The 21116-nt window shown below is 40.3% G+C and overlaps 2 protein-coding genes across 4 annotated transcripts in view; one reads left to right on the top strand and one right to left on the bottom strand.

The window, feature by feature from the left end:
• The first annotated feature begins 1784 nt into the window (after window positions 1-1784).
• On the top strand, window positions 1785-6180 carry LOC147226035 (serine/threonine-protein kinase pim-2-like). The gene is made up of 4 exons (XM_086161626.1): window positions 1785-2028; window positions 2874-3051; window positions 3147-3317; window positions 3526-6180. The coding sequence occupies exons 1-4, from the start codon at window positions 1831-1833 to the stop codon at window positions 3630-3632; spliced, it is 654 nt and encodes a 217-aa protein (XP_086017752.1). The 5' UTR covers window positions 1785-1830; the 3' UTR covers window positions 3633-6180.
• tsc22d2 (TSC22 domain family 2) overlaps window positions 4614-21116 on the bottom strand; it is a 30736-nt gene continuing 14233 nt past the window's right edge. Inside the window, exons 2-4 of one of the 3 annotated variants that reach the window (XM_086161623.1) lie at window positions 19378-19449; window positions 7428-7479; window positions 4614-7017 (exon numbers count right to left, since the gene is read on the bottom strand). In XM_086161623.1, the coding sequence (XP_086017749.1) occupies window positions 6721-7017; window positions 7428-7479; window positions 19378-19449 (421 nt within the window). In that variant the 3' untranslated portion in view covers window positions 4614-6720. Of the gene's footprint in view, window positions 7018-7427; window positions 7480-12144; window positions 12271-19377; window positions 19450-21116 lie in introns of those variants that run through there. The other 2 variants (XM_086161624.1, XM_086161625.1) reach the window with 2 other exon arrangements.

The following is a 21116-nucleotide window of genomic DNA, read 5'->3' as shown; positions in this document are numbered from 1 at the left end:
CAAAAGCCTCGGCCTGTAACAGCTGCCGCAGATCTTTATCGGCGACAGAGAGCAGCGACATCGTACTGGCCAATGAAAATACCAGCAGAGGTGAGCCGACGGGGGCGGCGGAATATGACACCCGGTTCCACGTCTGTGTCAACACCAGTCAAGGAGGTCTCTCGACGAAGACCCCTTTGTCCAATAAAGCTGCTTATCTCAAGTTAATAAATCAAGATGAGCAGTTTTGCTCTTTGAGTCATTACACGGGCATATTCTAAATTAGGGGTCACAGACACGCGGGACAATTGCGGCCCCCCCAAATATTTTGTAGCCCCCTGCCTGAAATCAAATCTTTGTGTTAGTGCGGCCTTTTTTTCTCACATGCATCTGGAGGTTTTATACAGTTTAAAAAAAAAAAGAACAGGCGAGGAGAAACGAAAAAGTAATTTTGCAATGTGTTTTCTTGCTCCAAAATTTGAAAACGAAAGGATTTCTTGATGAAAAAATGTCTAGCGGCATTGTTAAAACGATCTTTTCTTTTCTCATTTCTGTAAAAAACACAAAAACGAGAGCGAAAAAATGGGCAAAATTAAAAAGATTGATTCAATAACCAGAATAGCCACCATTAGCCTTGTAAACATTATACCTCCTCTTATACATGCTACCAATCCATTTTCTACTAAATTCTAGTGGCAAATTTTCCCTCAGTGACAAGATTTTCTCTTTTAACTCAACACTATTTTTAGGGTGTAATTTCATCAATTTCATCATGTATTCTTTAGAGGAATAGTTCATTACATCAAAAGATTTTTATAATTCCCCTGTTTACCTCCTTTACACTAAAACAAAGGAAAATTTTGGGCTTAGTGTTACTTCTAGGTAATGATTTTCTTGACATCAAAATGAGTTTGACACCCCTGTTCTCAATCAAACGCAACTGTATCTGAAAGCCTCCGGCCGATTCCGATCCGATCAGGGAGCATCTCTGTGGTGACGCTCTACTTTATCCCGTGTTAGTGTTTAAACACGTTTTATGACGCGCAACCTCAAGGAATGACCTAAATGTTCACCTCTGTGCTCTTGTTCACAATGTAACAGTATCAAAACCGATACATAAGCTATCATGAAACAATATGTCATATAACTTCAAATCACGCTTTACATTTTTATCGATTTTTTTTTATCGATTTACCCTAAATCCAATTTTGTTTGTTTGTTCGCCACGTTTGTCACCGCGCGCTGCTTTTTTGGATGCAACGTGTTCGGTAAAGACAGCCTTTACCGAACAAAAAGTACTTAAAAGTTATGTTGAAAATTTTCTGAAAACATTTACTCAGATTATGCATCGAAAAACAATGTTTCTTTTTCTGCACAGATTTATTTGAGGCCAATTATGTGCAGTTGCACTGGATTGCAGAAGGAAGCTTCGGGTGCGTGTACGCCGGCTATCGCAAGCAGGATCATTTACCAGTCAGTATGGCACAACTTCCTTCGGTCGCACGCAAACACGCACGTTAGAACATCCTCAACACGCTCTGCGAGCCCGATCTTATACCAGTCTGTCTTACACAACTTACCTCAACCACATGCAACAGCACACACAAGCACACAATGTACAACCCCCCCCCCCCTCACCCCGAGTTTCCTTTTTTTTTTCCTTACAGGTGGCCATCAAATATATTGCCGGCACCAACGTAATGGATGAAATCCAAGTGTGTAAAACGATCTTTGCAATTATCTTCATCGCCTACAGAATCGAGATTGTTTCATTGACTGTTATTCCCCCTTGTTGTTGAGACATTTGTAACTTTTTTTTTTATTTTTTGGGGGGTATTGTAGATTTATAGGATGCCCCTAGAAGTGGCCCTGATGCAGAGAGTCGCAGGTGGACCAGAATCCGTCGGGATGGGAGGCCCCGTCGCTCTCTTAGACTGGTACATTCTGGACGAAGGTTTAATTCTGGTCATGGAAAGACCGGTTCCTTGTATGACGCTGTCTGATTACATCAGATCCAGGGGAGGCACCCTGGAGGAAGACGAAGCCAAGGTACTGAAGCAGAATACAGGAAGGTTGGACTCTCTTTATTTGATTTTATTTTTAGTCTTAATGTTTTTTTTTTCTGGACCAAACATGTTACGTGTGTTATACGTCTGCGGAGGTTCTCAGTCAAACCTGGTCGCGGTGAATTCTTGTCGAAAATCAAAAAAAGTAACTTTGCAATGTATTTTCCTGCTTCACAATTTGAAAACAAAAGGATTTTTTCATGAAAAAACGTCTAGTGACATTGTTTAAAAGATCTTTTCATATTTCTATAAAAAACACAAAAACGAGAGCAAGAAAAAAACGGGCAGAATTAAAAAGATTGATTTAATAACCAGAATAGCCACCATTAGCCTTGTAAACATTAAACCTCCTCTTACACATGCTACCAATCCATTTTCTAATAAATTCTAGTGGCAAATTTTCCCTCAGTGACAAGATTTTCTCTTTTAACTCAACACTATTTTTAGGGTGTAATTTCATCCATTCTTTTTTAATATTAATTTTAAAGATTATTTCATCATGTATTTTTTAAGAGGAATAGTTCATTACATCTAAAGATTTTTATAATTCACTTGTTTACCTCCTTTACACTAAAACAAAGGAAAAATTTGGGCTTAATGTTACTTCTAGGTAATGATTTTCGTGACATCAAAATGAGTTTGATACCCTTGTTCTCGTGGAATTTCTTCGCTTGGAGAAACATAACTTTTCAAGTGAAGAAATTCAAGTCCAGTTGCCACGATAAGAAGATTTGGACAAGAATACATGTGTTATACATTCTTGTGGCCATTTGGGGCCACTGTGCATGCTTTTTTTTTTAGTAAAACACTCGTTCGTCTCTCTTCTAGGTCCTCCTGAACCAGTTGGTGGACGCCGTCACAGACATGCACCAAAAATGTGTATTTCACAGGGACATTAAATGCGTTAACCTCCTGGTGGAAAACGGCTCTAGTATCCCGCATGTCAGGGTGATCGATTTTGGCTGCGGTACTTTTGTTCAGGAGAAACCCCACCGTTACTTCAGTGGTAGGGATTCCTTACTCTGCTGTTCCATCAGGTTTGAGGGTAATCATATGATGCGGGGAAAAAAAAAAAAGTCCCATTCTGTCTGTGTGTCCAAGGCACCCTCGTCTACGCACCACCGGAATGGTTTAAGCGAGGGGAATATCGAGCCAGTCCTACAACTGTGTGGCAGCTGGGTGCGGTGTTATTCAACATGCTCCATGGGCCCGTATTTAACACTATGAACTTCTGCAAGGGCAGACTTGGCCTTTGCAGCGAGCTATCTCAAGGTAAGACGGCGTTTAAAAATGCCACCACGCCGTAGTCGTCCACCGAGCGAAAATAACCTAATAATACTTAGTTGAAGTAATAGCATATAAGCCAATTTAAAAGCAGGTTTAATCATAACATCTCTGAGACAAAGCAAACGGAAGCAATCATTTATATACAATAAAAGCATTCACATTTTTTTTTTATGCATTTCTCTTTTCCTTCCAGACTGCCTTGACTTTTTACACAGGTGTCTGGCGGTGAACCCGAAGAAGCGTTCTACCCTGCAGGACTTGGCGGTCCACCCCTGGCTCAACCGTTGCCTGCAAGACTGAAATTAGGCGACACGGTCCTCTTTTCGAAATGCGTGGCTTTTTTTTTGAGAGGAAAAGCCGAAGGGTAGTTTAAACCGTTTGCCAGGGACTCCGGAGTTGGAAGAAACTGTGAGCGTCGGACACTTGGAGAAGTATGGCAGCTGAATGCGTGACAAATATTACAACGCTGTCAACCGGCGAAATCATGTGGCTGAGAATCGTCACTGCCTTTTCAACAAATCTGGCTCTTTGTTGACGTGTTCGGTGTAAACATGTTTCACCACCGTGAACCTGCTTTTGAGACGAGGTCGGGCATCGCCACCCCTCCTCATGTGACAGTTGCAATCTGATTAAACATTTGATAGACTTTTAACATATAAACTGAGACACGGTTACGCACAAAATCATTTTCCTCCAATAAGTCATGTCTTGTCCCAATGGGGAATTGTTCTGTGTGCTCCAACTTTGTTGATGTACTCTTTGTATGGTGTGTTTACTGCATGGCTTTCCATCCTGGAAGTGGTATCCCTCCTATGAGATTTAAATTTAATTAATTTGACAATTTCCTGTATCCTGGCATTTTCCACTCTCGGTTATTTTGGGCCTTATCTTATCCTGCACGAAGAGGAAAAAGGCAATTTTGTGAACAGAAGTACACACTGTGTATACAGCATTGGATACATAATCAAGTCCTATACCTAATGTTATGTACACATGACATTGTTTTGGAGTTTAAGAGTATTTCAGGTCCCAAGAGAACAAACATTCAGAAATTTGCAGTAATTTTTCTCTTGCTGGTCATGTGTCATCTAGTTGATTTTTTTTTTGATTTGTCAATTTACTGAGTCAAACTTAGTCTAGCTGACTTTTCTTCTTAAACCATGTTAGAACCTCTTGGATCTCTGGAAATGGATGTGTATTTTTCTAAAGGAAACCCATTAGTTGTAATAGAATAATAAAATGTTGCCGAGTGGTAGAAGAATAACAAAACACAAGTGGACATTTTTAATAAAACTGTAATTTATTTTTGACTGAAAACTAAAATCCTCTGACAGCACATTACAAGGGCATTGTTAAGATATTTTCTCCAAGGCTCAGTGATCACTTCCATACAATACACTTGGCATGTACACGGCATCTCCTTCAATTGAAAGAAAAAAAAGGAAAACAAAAAAATCTCACGAAATAAGCCAATTTCCGAAAAAAAAAAGAAAAAAAAAACGAACAAAAAAAAAAAAGTCGATCCTGCAAACAGACGACTGATTGTACAATTACAAAGCATTTTGGTTTAGTTTAAGCCACAAAGACAAATGGGATCACCCGATCTCAGCAGGTGACAGCACAGGAGGCACAAAAGACGTGACACAGACGGGACATCCCATAATATTCTCTTAACAATCAAATGAATTCCAACTTGAAAGTGTGAAATGTCTTAGTTTTCCATGTCATATTGCAGATGCTGTTGGGTGTTGTTTCTTTCTCTACCATTGAAATTGAAACGTTTCATTCATTAAATACCTTGCAAAATACCTATGTAACAAAACCTTTTCCACGCTGATGAAATTAAACAAGAGCATTCCCATAATTAAATAAGAATGATGGTTTTGTTTCTGCTTCGCGCAAAAAGCTCTTCCCTCCAACTGACTCAAAACACCTTTTCCATTGTCAATGGTTGTTTTTTTTTTTCACCCGCTACCCATTGTTCCCTTTCTCTTTCAAAAATACTTTCGCTACCATTCACAGACGTCTTGATGGAAAAATAAGAGTGCTATATTAAAAACATGAGGTAAGAAAGTGGTCTGATTACAGAACATGCAGAACATGCAAAACAGCAACAAAAATATAGGGAGGAAACTAGGAGAAAATAGTGTGCATTAACAATGGGGGGGGAGGGGCAAAAAAATAGACGTACACAACTTTGCTTCTTTGGTTATAAAGTAGGTCCAACAATTTTCACAGCTTTTCATACCCCAACCAGACCCCCAATCTTTTATTTTAAGTTAGACAAAGTCTAGAGAAAGTGAATTAATAGTTTTCTTTATTGAAACATCCCACCACATTTTTTTTCACATGCACAGATTCTCTCCTGTGCATACCGTTCTCATTCTCAATACTTTTACAAAATATACATTCAACCTGGATTTCACCTAATTGGGTTTAGTGTTAGCGCTATTACAAGAGGAGACATTTCTATGATGAAACTTATTGCCCTAATTACCTAGATTAACATGTTGCAAGAGACTATGTAATTCTATACCTGACAGATTCTAAAATACCAAAAAAAAAAAGTGTTTTCTGTTTATTTTTTTTTTCGGTTTGTTTTTCAATATCTCCATAACATTGTTCATTTACATTATGAAAATAGCAGCCCTGAAATAAATAAATGCAAATACTAAAACTGAACTAAAGAAAGTATTATGATACATGTCAAAATATGGTGGCTCTGAGAAAACAAAAGCATTTTGTTGCAGCATTTAACGAACCGAGGCACTCGACTCGCTCCACTCAAGTAGTGGCGCCTTCTGGCATCCTCCCTCCCCTGCTGAGAGGATGAGCCCTCTCTCTCCCCCGACCCCCGACTACACTCCAGGCCCTCTGGTCATTTCCAGGCCCGGAGTGACGTGGCGGGGGACACGCTGACGGTGCGTAGCCCATGCTGGAAGTTATGGGGCCCGTGTCACCACGCTGGGCCCCCCCGTACTTGCCTTGCTCTGTGACCACCTGTTGCCCCGACAAATGAAGCGCTCTCTGCCCTTTGACCCCACCTCCTGCACGAGATATGCATGCAGTATTACGGTGCGCTTCGGCTCCCTTGTTTTTGCCATCTCTCCCTGCTCTCTTGCAGCTAGCCGCGGCCGGAGAAAGACTTTTCGAGGGGTGGTAAATGTCTTTATAATGCGAAGGCCGGGTGACGGCAGCATGCGCGCACTGAAGCATGGCTCTGTAGTAAAGAAACGTGTCACTGTTGTTAAATTTTCCTCAAATGGAGCGCGTTGATCGCAGAGCTTAGCTCTTTGCTTTATGGAGCTATGGGGACGGTAGTAGTAATCGTTTCAAACAGGATCTTCCTCTCCTGTCCGCAGGCGGTGTGTATTCGGGGGGAGCGGGATCACGCCGACGTGATGTTGGGCTGATGAGCGACGCCCTGGCTCCCTTCGCCGTGGACAGGGGACGTGATGCTGTTTGTGACGGCCGGGTGCTGTTGCTGCTGCAGCGGCGGCGATGCACTGCTGCCCTGGCTCAGCTGACTGGACAGCTGGGTGAGCTGATCCGAGTTGGCCAACGACTTTAAGACGGCGTTCTCGCGCTCCAATACTGAGTTCCTTTCATACAGCTCCTTGATCTGCTCCTTCAGCACTTCCACCTCCTCGCGGACAGCGTACATCAGGTGGCTCTTTACCAAATCCTAAGCAGAGAGGAGAGAGGAAAACTGAAACTTGTATCCATATAGACAGTTTGAGGAAAAAAAAAAAAAAACTGTTAAAAAGGGTGATAAAAATGTTTGAATCTGTGATATTTAAATACATTATTGCTGACAACTGCACAGACAATACTACATATTTACTTGAAATTCTGAGAGTCTTGTGCGGCGGACCAAAATGTAGAAAATTACAGCTTTAACAGATTTTTGGTTAATGTCGACTTCTTGTTAATTGTTCTAGTAAATAAACACTCTCTCTTTTCAGATTTACACACACCTAGTCCTGTTGCGTCACTTTTGGCTGCGTTCTGAAATAAGCCGTTGTGCATGATTGCATACGCTGTGCGTCAATGGGCTGTGTTTGTGTAATAATTTTCTGAATTGGGAAAACTCACCATGGCTTGCTCAATCTTGTTATCAATGGCAACGACACTGGCACCAGATGCACTATAGATGGAAAAAAAAAAAGAAACACACATTAACCAAAGGAAAATCACTTGTTTGTCGCAGGTTTTTTTTTTTTTTGGAAGGATACACATTTTTCTTTCCATGTCATATTTTTCCGATATGTAGTGATGGAAATGTCACACACACTTTGAAAGGGGTTCACTGGTTTAATGGTATTAGAGGTGTTTATTTATTTGAGAAGCCTTTAAAAACGCAATGTCGGAGGTGAAGCCGCTGCATGTTTCAGATGTCCGAGCCCATTTGGAAAACTTTCAGTAGTTCATGTTTCAAAACAAAACAAAACAAAAAAAACCAAAAAACTGAGGATCTGCTACACACAGTGGATCTAAACTTTCTGCAAACCCTGATAAATCTTCAACAAATCAAGTTTCAATTGCCAGATATTTAACAACAAACATCAGTGCAATTGGGAATTTATTATCTTTAAAGACACGGAATCCAGGCATGCTGATAACTGCTGCAGCCAACAAATGCCAGCTGTCCCAGATGGGGGAAGGGGGGGGGGGGGCCTACATACTGCAGTTTGTTTTTCATCATACATGTTAGAAATATCCAAAACAGGGACTCGGTCTGGTGACGTCTCAAATACAAACGGAAGAAGTGCGTAGATCACATCTTTGAATGGCTTAAAAATGAAAACCGTGTTTGTAATTGTTCAAATGAGAAATCTTTACAGGACGTTTCTATTCGTGGTAAGAGAGAAAAAACAGCGATCCAGAAGCAGCGCAGTTCGTCCGGATCGGACCGTCTCGTCCGGACCGGCCCCCGGAAACAGGAGCTCACAGGCGGGTTGGAGGCGGGAGGCGCGTCCCGGGCGCGGCTGGTGACGTCTGTAACGGTTAGATCACGGTGTTTTTTTTTTTTTAAAACCCAATCTTGTTTTTCAACATTTTTTTCGCGTTATGTTGTAGGATTAAAAAAAAATGCACTTCTGGGTGACTCACGCTTTCGGTTACGACACGATCGAAGCGCGTCCGAGGCGCGCCGCCGCGTCCAGCGCCTCCGGAGGAAAAAGCAACAACGAGAACAAAAGGAGGTCGACTTACTAGAACACGCTTTTTGCTCTTCGCGCAGCAGATCGACTTCACCTTCCAAAATAGCTCGCAAAAAAAAAAACGAATTCAGCGTCTATCGGTTTAATCGGAGTGTTATGTTTTTGTTTTTTTTTTGCTTTGGGGTTTTATTTCTTCTCCAAGACTGGACGAACACACCGCCCTGTTCGGCCGCCGAAACGCAAAACAAAAGAAGCGATGCGTCTGCAAGCCGGTAGTAGGAGCTGTGGCAGGAATGCGAGGCGGTCCGGACCGCCTTGTGTTCACTTTAACCGACTTTATCACAAGTTCGGAATCTATTTCTGCGAAAAAAACACGGCGAAACATGCGTTCAAACACGGGGGAAGAAAAACGATCACACACGGATCATCAACACCAAAGTAGAAGCACCCATTGTGCAAAATAATATATTTTAAGCAGTTGAGAAAAGTTGAAAAAAGGAAAAAAAAAACGCGTGACAGGACATCCATTTGCGGTAAACTTGAGAAGGTATCAATAGAGACGTGCGGGTTCATCACGGCATTCCCATAATAATCACCGTTTCGCTGCAACATGCGGGACGTGCGCTCTTGCACGGCCATACCTCCCCCCTCTCTCTCTCCAACACACACACACACACGCTGATGGACAACATAAAAAGTCACAGGGCTATGCATCAAACAGCTGATGGCTCTATGTGTGTGTGTGTGTTCTAGCTTTATAAAACCACGCAAGTGCCCAATGAGCAGACTGGATTTGCATCCTTGCAAACAGAATAGTGTTGCCACACCGATGAAAAGCGCAGTCATGATAAAGATACAGGTATCGCAGAACTAAGAAATGCGCGCACACACACACACGCACAAGCAAACAGGGCGCAATCACGCAGGGAAGCGTGTGAGAGCACAACGTGTGGCTCCGGGTGTTGTTACCTGACGCATCGCGCCCTGTAGGACATCAAGCGGCCGGTGTGTGTGGGAGAGGTCCCGGGGGAGCTCGGCAGGCTGTAGTTCATTTTGGAGCGCATGTTGGCACTGGTGTATCCCGCTGTATTCCGCCGCTTTCGACCGACCCCCAAAAAATAATCACGGATCCGCTGAGACACATACACACATACGACTCTTTCTCTATTCTATCCGGACGCGGTGAGGAGCTTTAAAACCCCGCTGGGTTCGAATGGTGAGAAACAAATGGGAGGAGTCCGGCGCGTCCACTCCCCTTTTTATATACCGCTCGGCTTGGAGACGCTCTTAAACATGCCTCCTCCAAAAATAGTACAATGTGACTTGTAGACACAGGGGAAATCATTCGGGCTTCACAAAAAAATTAAATGGTGATCCTTTATCCCTTTTCTCCCATCGGTCTGAGCATAACGCTGCGAGAAAACGGTCGCTGATTTCAATTTTAACTCATCACATTTCCTTTTTTAAAAAAAAAAAACAAAAAAACTTGCTGCATCTTATTACCCAGCACGTTGATACAACAGGGTTTTGGGCTGGTTTTAAGGAAAAGGAGTAAGAAACATCAAAAACTGACTCAAAAGCTCTCGTTAAGAAAAAAAAAAGAAAAAGAAAAAAAAAAACTTTTGGAGGAATTTGAGGTTGATGAGGTTGTTGCAGATTTCTGACACGTGTGTGGGCCCGTAAGAAACAACAACACCTATGTACTTATTCACTGTCACAAGAGTTGACAATTCCGACTGTCAAGATCAGCGGGTTACATTTTTGGCCGCATAACTATGTCATATAGCGAACGACAGATGAAGCCGCACACTGTGTTTGACATCTGCGGCGTGACAAGGGTAGACCTCGTGCAATAAAACAAATAAATACATTCGTGCGCCGATACATTTGGATACTGATGATTGTTCAATTGTTAAGCATAATTTAAAGTGATGCCAATGGCACAAAACAACAATAATTATTCAGTAAAACGGACCGAATCAGTCTGTTTTTTAAATATATATATTTTTTTTATTATTTATAGCATTGAATCAGGGACTGTTTTCCACAAAGGTTGGTTTCAAACAAGTATTGGAATAGCAGTAGTGAAATAATTAACATTATAAAGAGGAATTATTCCTTATGTTGTTTGATGTTTTTGGACTAGTTTTGAAGACAAAAGATATTAAAATTAGCATTTTAATTTAGCTTCAGGTAAGTCTTTTAAGGTCAGGTCTATTTTCTTGCACAATTCCCAGAATGACAAGTATCTATCTATCCATCCATTGTCCACCGCTCATCCTACTCAGGGTCGGGATGCTGGAGCCTATTCCAGCTGCCGTCGAACGAGAGGCAAAGAACACCCTGGACAGGTCACCAGTCAATCGCAGGGCCAGATATCGAGACAGACGACAATCTCTCTCTCATTAACATTTTGGTCACATTGTGCCAGGTCTCAATGAATCTGCTGGCAAAATTCATTGAGTTGTTTTGCATTACAAAGCTGATTACTTGTTGTCTTCCTCGTTCTATCCCCGAGGGCAACACACAGAACAAACATGTGAGACAAGTACAACCTCATTTTCCAGTCATTATTATGCTTATTTTCAACTCACTGATGTCGCAGTTGGAATAAAAGTAGCCAATAAAGTTTTCAACATGGTTGGTCCAAACTGATGCAAAGGCCACGGGGAAAATGCGGTGCGTTCTACAATGAGCAGCTTGCGTAAGCTGCTTGATCTGACAATGATAAACATTGAAAGGCAGAGACATTCCTATCCTTTCTCAGCACTTACACACCTGGGAATAGATGAGAAAAAGTGTTCTGGTCAATAACAAAAGTGAACGTTGGGATTGAATATTCTATCAAATGTTTGTTTGGTTGCTGAAAAAGTTACTACAAGATGTGGGGGAGTGAAAAAAAAATCCTCAAAAGTAATTGTTGTCATTCAGTGTCCAAGAAAAACAAAGCCAAATAGTACATTTTATCCAAGGAGGAAGACATGTGATGGTTTATATAAGGACCACTTGCTGGCTTAACCTCAACATAGGCCTACCCAGCAGTCTGCAGCAGCACGCACATAGGCACGCTCCATACAAACTCACCGGCATCACAGGACAGCGCATTCCAGCTCTGGACACCTCCGGCCCCGAGGCCAGCGTCTCTGAGCCCAGACATCTGTCAGAGTCACCATCATGCTGTGACACGAAACAGTCCTTCGCTGCGGACCGGTTATCAAAACAGCCTCCTAGCTTTATGTTTTCGGATTCAGCACTTATTACAGCCTCTTTTTCCACCGGTTCCATACACTCCGATATAGACCTACTTACAGAGTAACTATTGCTGAGGGGAACCATACAAACGAGAGACTTCATGAGTGGATCTAAACAATAAACGGCATCTCCGGGACAAAAGTTTGAACCCCGTAATTTCTTCTTAATCACATGATACTCGATGTGTTCTCCACTTGAGCCCAGATGCAACGGCACACGTCCCTGTCCCAGAGCATACAAACATTCCCAGTGGGACGAGGCAGCTGAAAAAATTAGACCACAGTCCTTAAGAGACGCCTCCCCTGCAGTGAACATATTTCAAAACAATAGCTGGGGGATGGGGGCAGCGACGACGGAGGAGCTTGCACCCCAACAACTCACTGTCGTTCACTTTCTTATGCGATCCGGCTCTGCTCGGCCTTTGAAGGAGTCTTTTACTGAAAGATGCAGTTAAGCTGCTACTCCAGATGAGGTCAGTAATGGTTCCAAGTAGTTGAGGTCAAACTTGAGGAAACAGAAACAGGCTGAAAAGAGAATCTTTATTAAATTATTTAAAATGATATAAATACAAAGATAAAATAAAAAAAAAGGTTAGGCCCACATTTTTTAAATGGCAGTTCTTTTGTTTAACACCAGTCATTACTTTTGTTAATGGACCAAACCTATTAAAAAGACACAAAATAGAAATGACAGGTGTCTCCTGTGTATGTAACATTTTTAATTGAACTTGTAAGTGACAATGTTGTGGCATGATGTCACTGTAAATGTAAACAGAACTGAAAGTGGCCTTTTATCTCACTTTGTAATAAAGGTCAAGCTGCCTGACCTGTAAGCCAAGGAAGCCGTCTGGCCCCTCAGCGTGGTGCACAGCTAATGATTGTCCCCTCTGGCAACAAAATGACTAGTATTTTTGCAGTGGGTTCACTACTGGGGTGCATTAAGTCCCACATGTTTACCAATATTATATGCAGTAGCTATATTACAATGTGGTTTTGCATCAATATATCACAGTTGTGGTAGTTGAGAATTAGATATTTCATGTAGCACTGAGTAGTATTCTCTATAAAATTGTCTACTAGTCTTGTTTTGCTGTGGGAGATGAAATTTTAGAGTGCCGTGTGCCTTAAAAAAAACACAAGTACACATCTAGTCACATCAACACCAGGATAAGCGTGTGGCCCCTAAATGAAAATCAACAGCAAATGATCCAGCCATCAGTAGGAAATATTTTCTCTTCCTACCTGTCTGTGGGACCTATCTGACTGTGAAAGGGTGAAACACTGTAGCCAAATACAATTCATCACACAAACTTACATAACCGCAAACAGCTGTCTTTTAAGTTTGTGTTGCTTTTTTCCATTTAATATTTGAACCCCGAGTATGGGACGTTTCAGGTAGTGTCAGGTAGCATCCCATATTGGTTAAAATTGCAATCATCTTCTCTTCCTTTCGACTGTTCCCTTCAGGGGTTGCCACAGTGACTACTCGACCTCTCTTCTGCACCCTCTTCCCCTACACCAACTGACTCTGTGTTCTCTTTCACTACGCTTGCATTAAAAATAAAAGAATTGTAAACACAAGCCTTGATTTTAAAAATTGCAACGTGCCAAGGGTTAAAATTTACCTACAAGGAGAATACATAATTCTTGTGATATATCTTTGCTCTTTTGGTTAGAGACATTGTGTGTTGCTATGACGACACATTTTTTCCTACTGCTGTTTGTGATACAGCTGCTCATAAATCATAAACTGCACTGCAGAATGGAGTGGAAGAAGCTGTACAGGGATGTAAGCTATACAGCCATTGCATTTGCTGATTTTAATTAATGAAGGAGCTCGAGATCCTCCTTGAAAAGGGAGGCCTACCTGCCCGCCCTCCAAGTGGCCATATACCTCCAACTCTAGCATTCATCTTTGTAACTCGATCATTAAAACTATTTGCGGATAAATTTTGCCCCAATGACAGTTTTAGGTATACAGCTAAACCTGGCACTTCGAGTGTTATGATTATAGATTTACTGAATCACTTGTCACTTGGCATGTAATAATATACATGTTCTTGTAATATAATAATATATGTGTAACATATATTTTTACATACCTTTAACTCGCTATTTTATTCTTTATTTTTATAGAGTTCTCTTTTGATTCTCTTCTACTTTATTCTGTGAGTAGGAGTGGCTTTCAACAGATCCCCCTTAGGGATCAATAAAGTATTCTGATTCTCAAAGGTTTGGTAGGTAAATCTGCCACCTGGGAGGTCACAGTTTGCTGAGATCTGGGTCAGAGGGTGAGCTACTACCACGTACCAAAACAGTAAATGGCAGAGAAAGATGAGATTAAGGTGCAACTGAAAAAATTGTCTCTCTACAAGAGAGAACTGAAGAAGCCTCTCAGACAAGAAGTGAAACGCCTTCAAGTGAAGAAACTCAAGTTCAATTGCCAAGACAAGACAGTTTCGACGAGAACTCTCAAAGAGCTACGTCCAAAAGGCAATTTACTCCTGAGGTTGTTTGAACCCCTGATGTTTCCTACAGTTGTAAAAGTAGCAAATGACTATGACCCCAGCAACAACCATGTTGAGACAGGCTTTGTGTTTGTGTCTATGTCAACCATGGCAGTTATATTTCGGAAACTCTCCATGGGCCATGAGAACCAAAGAAGGCTCTTGGGTAAGGGGTGAAATGTCTTCAAGTGAAGAAATTCAAATCCAATTGCTATGACAAGTTTTTGACAAGAAGTCTATGTTTAAAGTCATCCAATTCCAGGCCTTCAACCAAGGGCACCTGTGAAACACTCAGGTGTTTCATTATATTTCTTATTCTTCCTCCTTTCCACTATTATCTATTACTGTTATGTTTTTACTTGAAACTCTGGCACAACAATTTCCTTCGGGATTAATAAAGTTGTTCTCATCTCATCTCTCATATTTATTAATTTCAATGTAATCACAGCCTACACTATTAAAGAAATCGGTATTTTCTGTTTTGTAAAGTCTGATCCAAGTTGTAAGTGCGTGGCATCATAACCTTTTACGTTAAGTTTTATCCTGATAGTAAAATAAACCACCATAGAAAGTACCAAAAAACAAAAAGATAGATTCAAAATTTTTTGAGATAAATAGGAAATACATTACTGATAAAATTCAACGACTTTATCAATTAGAACAATTCCAGATCCATCTGTTTATCTATTCATTGATCAGTTAGTCTGTAAAAAGTTTAGAAAATGTCACAGAGTGTACAGAATTTTAGTAAACAGTAAGAAATCTTCTTTATAAGAACCCACTGACTGAGGTTACATCTTTAGTTGTGTCAACAATTATCCACTTACCATGCCCTGCTTCAAAAATGTATACCTCTACACTGTTAGCAGTTCCCATTGCTATCAAGCTATCAAGGCTATACAAAACACATGTATTTGTTGTTGGAGTTGTGCACTTGTGTTTTTGTTAACTGCCAAGGGACTACAGATGCAGTTTAGCAGAAATTAAGCTGTTCGAGGAATGTGATCAACATGTTTATCACAAGGGGAAAAATGCATTACATAATACACCAGTACACTCAGTACTTAATGACACAGGACTTAAAATGATTTATATTTACTGTATGAAATAAATTAAAATAGATGCAAAAAAAAAAAAAAAAGATCTTGACAACTATTCCGATGCTTATTTTGCTTTGATATCAAGCAACAATGACAATTGAAGGAATGTGGAAGAATGTCAATATGTGCCTCAGACCAAAGAAGGGGGTTTGGAGACTGAATTGTATGATGTGACTATGTTCACTGGTCTGAGCTAACACAATAGGGACAAAATACAATAAGGTAAACTTGAGACACCTTGACTGGAAATGTAGGTTTTATTTTTCTAGCACTAAATTCAAGTCATGTGTAGGTGTGTCCGCTGCCTCCAAACTTCCTCAAAACCAGACCGAAGGAACTGTCCAACACCCTTGTCTGTTACATAATTTCCAGACTTGTGCATAAACAATGCCTTGTTCAACATATGTCCCTATGCGACATTCCCAAAACGTCCACGTATAATCCTCCCACAGGAAGCATGCTGATGAAGTCCACGATGGGAACATGACAAGAAATCACACCCCCCCGGACTGAAAATGAGATAAAATCTGAATTTAAGACAGCGGATGAGACTTATCCATCACAATTTAATGGCTTTAGGAAGTTATTTCAGTTATTGTGGCTATTTTAGTTGGTTCAGGGCATATTCTAACCCCATGGCAGGAATGTGAGTTTATTGACTTCTTTGTCTCCTTGTGTTTCTTATTACATGAAATAACAGTCAATTTGTTGTGTGACCATCAAACTCTGTATGAACATAAGCAGGGGTCAGGGCTACAGGCCCTCCAGTCTCAAGCAATCTCAGGCCAAAATGGGTTTTTACCTTCAACCACATCCTAGATATTCATTACTCATCACTCTTTCACATGTGATTACTCTTTGCTCAGCCTCCCTTAACAATCCCAGCAACTTCCATTTGTTTGTCTCGGTGTCGATCGGGACCCCACCGGAATCCCTTAAGAGTTACGCCTGAAGCCCTCAAAGAAAATCCATGCACTTTACTGTTAACGGGCCTCTGTATTCCACCGTGCCTTTATCACAGGATCACGGACTTAACCTAATTTGGGCTTCCTCTCTGAAGGGGTTTAAGCCTGCCTAACATCATTAGCGACGGCACAGCAAAAACACAGTGTCTCACAAAAGTCAGCTAATCACTTGGCTCACTTGTGTCAATACAAAAGCAGTTGAAATGTGAAAGCTTCAAAAAATAATATTCAGCAACAAACGGCCAAGAATAATTGGGATTACACCTCTTGCATACTCCTGAACAACTGTTCATCTGTTTAGTAGTCAGCATTCTTTTAGTCATTTAATGTCTCCTGGTCCTCAGGGGTGTTTAATTGTAGAACAGTGATCAGCTATGGCTATATTAGGTATCTCCTACATTTGAATGGCATAGTGTGAAACAACATGACAATGATAAGGTGGGTGTGAGCTGAGTAAACACCTTCTGAATAAATTGAGGTCAAATGTCAGCAAAGATTCAATAAAGAAGCTGATAAGAGTGAGAATAATACCTCCATACAGTCGTGTCTTTGAAAAACAGGGTCTGTTATATAAGTTAGTTAAACAATGAATAATTGTAATCCTTATCAAGCATATAATTCCACTGTTATTTGCAATCAATGTCATGCTCACTAAAGCAGCAATGTCTCATGTCTTGCTCCTGTGGTACTGAAACACCACAAATGCTGAAATTTATAGACTTCATGTTGTATGTGTCACTATGGGTGGAATTGGAAAGGGTGGGGTTGTAAGAAAGTAACTTTGTTTGTTGCACTTAAATACTGTGCTTTTCATCTTTTCTGCATGGAAAGGGAGGAAAAGGGCGTTGTGAAGAACCAATAGTTTTGATTTAACTTTTCTTTCCTGACTTTAAATGTAAAATGGATCATTGTAGACTGGGGCTTGGGTCGTCCTCCATTTGACCTCAATCAGTAGGACAATTATTTCAGTGATTACAAACCGATCACTAGCTTGCTTGAATGAGAAAAAAAAAAATCGACTGTAGCTTATAAAAGTAAAATTATAACCCATTGGATAAGGGATAAGCTGTGTCTGAATGTGTGTCAGCGAAGCATTAAAAGATGTGGCACTGTCATAACGAAATGAGGCTCACCAAATTTTGATGTGCAGAATGGAACAAGCTTCATGCAAAAAAAAACTGTGGACAAAACGCTTGTGTTTGCCATTTAGCAGGGTATGAGCAATCCCTCTTCATCATGTAAATCCAACCTTGCAGTGAATAAGCTTATGACAAAGGGAGGTGGAATTCAGCTGCTCTGTTTACCTGTGGTTACTTGAAAAGTTTTTAATAACACTGGACTGTTAAAGAGCCTGAAGGCAAACAGAGCCTGAATACCTAGCAATGAGAGGCTTTCAATCTTTTGCCAGCCACCCCACTTAACAAGCTGCTATTGTTGTTACTAAGCTACCTCCTGTGAACTTTTTTGCTTTCCAAATACATGGCCATATAATCAAAGGATCATGTTTTTTTTTTTCTTTTTAATTTAAGTCTAGAAAGAATCTTACAGCTACTTCTGCATACAAAATATACCAGTAAAGATGATTTGAAAAGGTTGTTTTTGCGATGGAACTCTCTTTGTTACCATCCAATTTGTGTGCAGCCTTCCACAGTCATAAGTCAATCAGCCATTTGACTCTACCTCTAATGGACTACACAGTATTAACATCTATACTGCTTTTTGACTGTATTTCTACTAATAAATCGAATAGGGCAAATTAATGTCTGCAGGCAAAACAAACCAAGTAACAATGTTCTTACACTGACTACTGTCTATAAATTGGGTTAGAATTAGTCATTTTGATCTATAGACATCTGATCTATAGCCACCAAGCAGGAGGAGCAGCCTCAATTGCAACAGAGGGGGGATTTTTGTTTTACGTCAACAACATGTGGTGCTGAGGAAGAGCCACATACTGTTGTATTTATGAACGCATAATTACGCTCTCTCCACTCTCTCTGCCAAATGCACTATCCTCTATAATGGTCTCAGAATAATATTCAGTTTTTTTCCAGCAATGCTGAATGGCATATTTTTTTCCTCTCAAAACAGACATTGTTACTTAGGTATCTGTGCAGATTATTGGCCAAAACATGAATTACACCGCTGAACTTTTCAAAATTTTATGACACATTAAAAACACTTGCCAAAAGATGACATTAAAATGTAAATAAACTGTACATTTTTGTCCAAGTTATCAGACAGGCATTAGAAAAGTTATATTATAATTATTTACACAATTAAAGAGGTCTATGAAAGTGACCAAACCAGTTGATAAAATCATGAGAATAATACACTGCATCGTACACCTGCATCCTGAAATGCAAGGTTATTAACCAGACTCTCATGCATACGAATAACAGGGTCATATTATCGAACACCTCTCATCTACTATTTAGTGCTAAAAAGACCTGACAACAAATTTAAAAACACAGCACTGTATCCTGTGCCTGACTGGACATGGTCAGTGTTACATCCTAAACAAATGGCAAGTGTTACAAAATGCATCAAACATCACCATGGTTTCTCCAAGCATAATACAATGTCCAAAATGTCCAGCATGACACATGATTAGATTCAGCAAGAAAAAAAAACAAACAACCTTTGTGGCTCTTGTCTTTTTGATTTGATTTTTAAAATGAAGTTGCTTTCTCTGGCAATAATCATCCATGTCCTGTCAAGTAAGTAACTGAGTAACTGAAGCATGTCAAAATGCACAGATTCTAAAAAATAATCTGTATTGCATGTGTAAATTATTACCACATTCAGATGTTGTAAGGCAAAATAGTTATCTGTGCAAGTCACGACGGGTGCAAATAATTTTTAAATTTCAACTCTGAGGACATTCACATATTCTTGTGGCTCTCACCACATCACAATCCTAACTTCATAAGTATCATAGTTAGAAATGATGTCACACATTTTAGTATGAGACATGAAGGTATGGGGAGTGGAAAGCCAAGTTAAGCTAAATCACTTCAAGCCACACACATGGACATGAAAACACACCCAAGCTCATACCTATCGTTGACAAGTTTTGACCCTCGTAATCTGTTAGGCCGGAAAGCCTGGTAGAAAGCAGTGGAGGGGTTCCTAAATTTTAATGGAAGCAGAAACAGACAGGAGAAACACAAATAAAGGAAAAATACTAAGAGAGAGGAGGGGGAGCTTCAAAAAGGAAAAAGAACACGGAAGGAGAGCATGGGGGGAAAATAGTGAACCAGAGTGAAATGTGCAAGGAAACCGTGACATACACCAGCCTCATCCACTCAGAGGAAATTAGGTCATAGAGAGAACAATTTATGGGTACATTTTCCTCAAATGGGAACATTTTGAAAGACTGAACATCATTTGTATAATTCATTCATCTCCAATTGTTTATCTAATCTATTGATTGTTTTACCTTAAGCTTTTCTGTGAACTCCATTTGCCCTATGTTCAGGGCCATAGTGTCAAGGCTGTAGTTAGTTAATGGTCTATACTGTATATCCTGCACACATTATCACAGGAGTGCTACAACTGGCTCTAGTTGACATTGGTGAGAGGCAGGGTGCACCCTGGACTATTTGGCAGTTGATGATAGGACTACATTTTAAGACATGCAGTTACCAGTGACTCACACTGATAGACAATTTAGTCTTCAATTACTTTTGCATGCTTTTGGTCTGTGGAAGGAAGACAGATAAAATCAGCTTTCCTGTGACAGTGATTCAAGGTAGACATCGTGTTTTGTTGGAGAGAGCAAAGGATGTTTGTTGCATTTCTGGTAAGATAGTTGAAACAGCAGAAACTTCTCAACCAAAGGCAAGTGTTGCAATAGATAAACATAAAAAAGACATGTCATGGCAATTTTAACTTGGCGTAAGCATTGCCAACATTGGCCTCTAAATTCTTACTCAAAAATTTTATAGCAAAACCAGCAACATCATTTTATCTGCTCACTGAAGGAAGCTGGAGCTCAATAGGGTGAGCTGGTGGGTTCACTTTATACACTGGGGTCTAAAGGATGTTGTGGGCCCGGAAACAAAAACAGTTAAAGAACATGTTTCCAGTCATCAAAAACTGACAATCAAGTAGAATGTGACACGCCTGGAAGCAGAATGTTCATTCTATATTTTTAACCAAGTTATGTATAGCCCCTTCAAAACAACTGGTAATGATAGGTGGTAATCAGACCTACTTTTTTTGATCCCGGAGGAAATTGAGTAAAGCACGACACAAAGAAACATTACACTAGGCTAAATTCTAAGTAATTATCTATTTACCTGTGAGACTACTGTCTAATCTGCCTATTATTTTCTTTTCCAGCGTAGCTACGCCTTTGCTCCCTCACTTTTATAGAAAGATAAACTATGCTCAATTACATATTTCATCTAATCTTTTATGGTGTTTGGCCAAGTGTTACAGATTGCAAGTTTAAGAGAGAAACATAAAGAGAGATTGATCTATTTCAAGCCCACAGGCATATTTCCTAAATCTTTACAGTTTTAAAGAAATTTATTAGAATGGTATCTACCATAAATTCCGGCATGTGAGCCACTACTTTTTTAACACGCTTTGAGAACTGCGGCTTTTACAACGATGCGGCAAATTTCTGGATTTTTAATGGGTAATTACAGAAGGTTCCTTCCACCAACACTGTCACAATGGACAAATGAAACTGTTTCGGCAAATCCACTCGCATTTACGATAATTCTTCATATCAGCAACTTTGCACTTTTTGCACTCACAAGCATCATGAAAAAGACGTGCAGAAATAC

Source organism: Fistularia commersonii, chromosome 16 (assembly GCF_037954325.1).
Source record: "Fistularia commersonii isolate RoL2024-O1a breed Wild chromosome 16, RoL_Fcom_v1.0, whole genome shotgun sequence".
NCBI lineage: Eukaryota > Metazoa > Chordata > Actinopteri > Syngnathiformes > Fistulariidae > Fistularia > Fistularia commersonii.
This window is presented reverse-complemented; position numbering and strand designations above follow the sequence as displayed.

Bases quoted from the DNA above. Each gene is read 5' to 3' on its own strand.
- LOC147226035 (XM_086161626.1), top strand. From the start codon at position 1,831: ATGCCCCTAGAAGTGGCCCTGATGCAGAGAGTCGCAGGTGGACCAGAA. The intron at 2,029-2,873 runs GTACTGAAGCAG...TCTCTCTTCTAG, and splicing joins TGGAGGAAGACGAAGCCAAG to GTCCTCCTGAACCAGTTGGT. The intron at 3,052-3,146 runs GTAGGGATTCCT...TGTGTGTCCAAG, and splicing joins ACCCCACCGTTACTTCAGTG to GCACCCTCGTCTACGCACCA.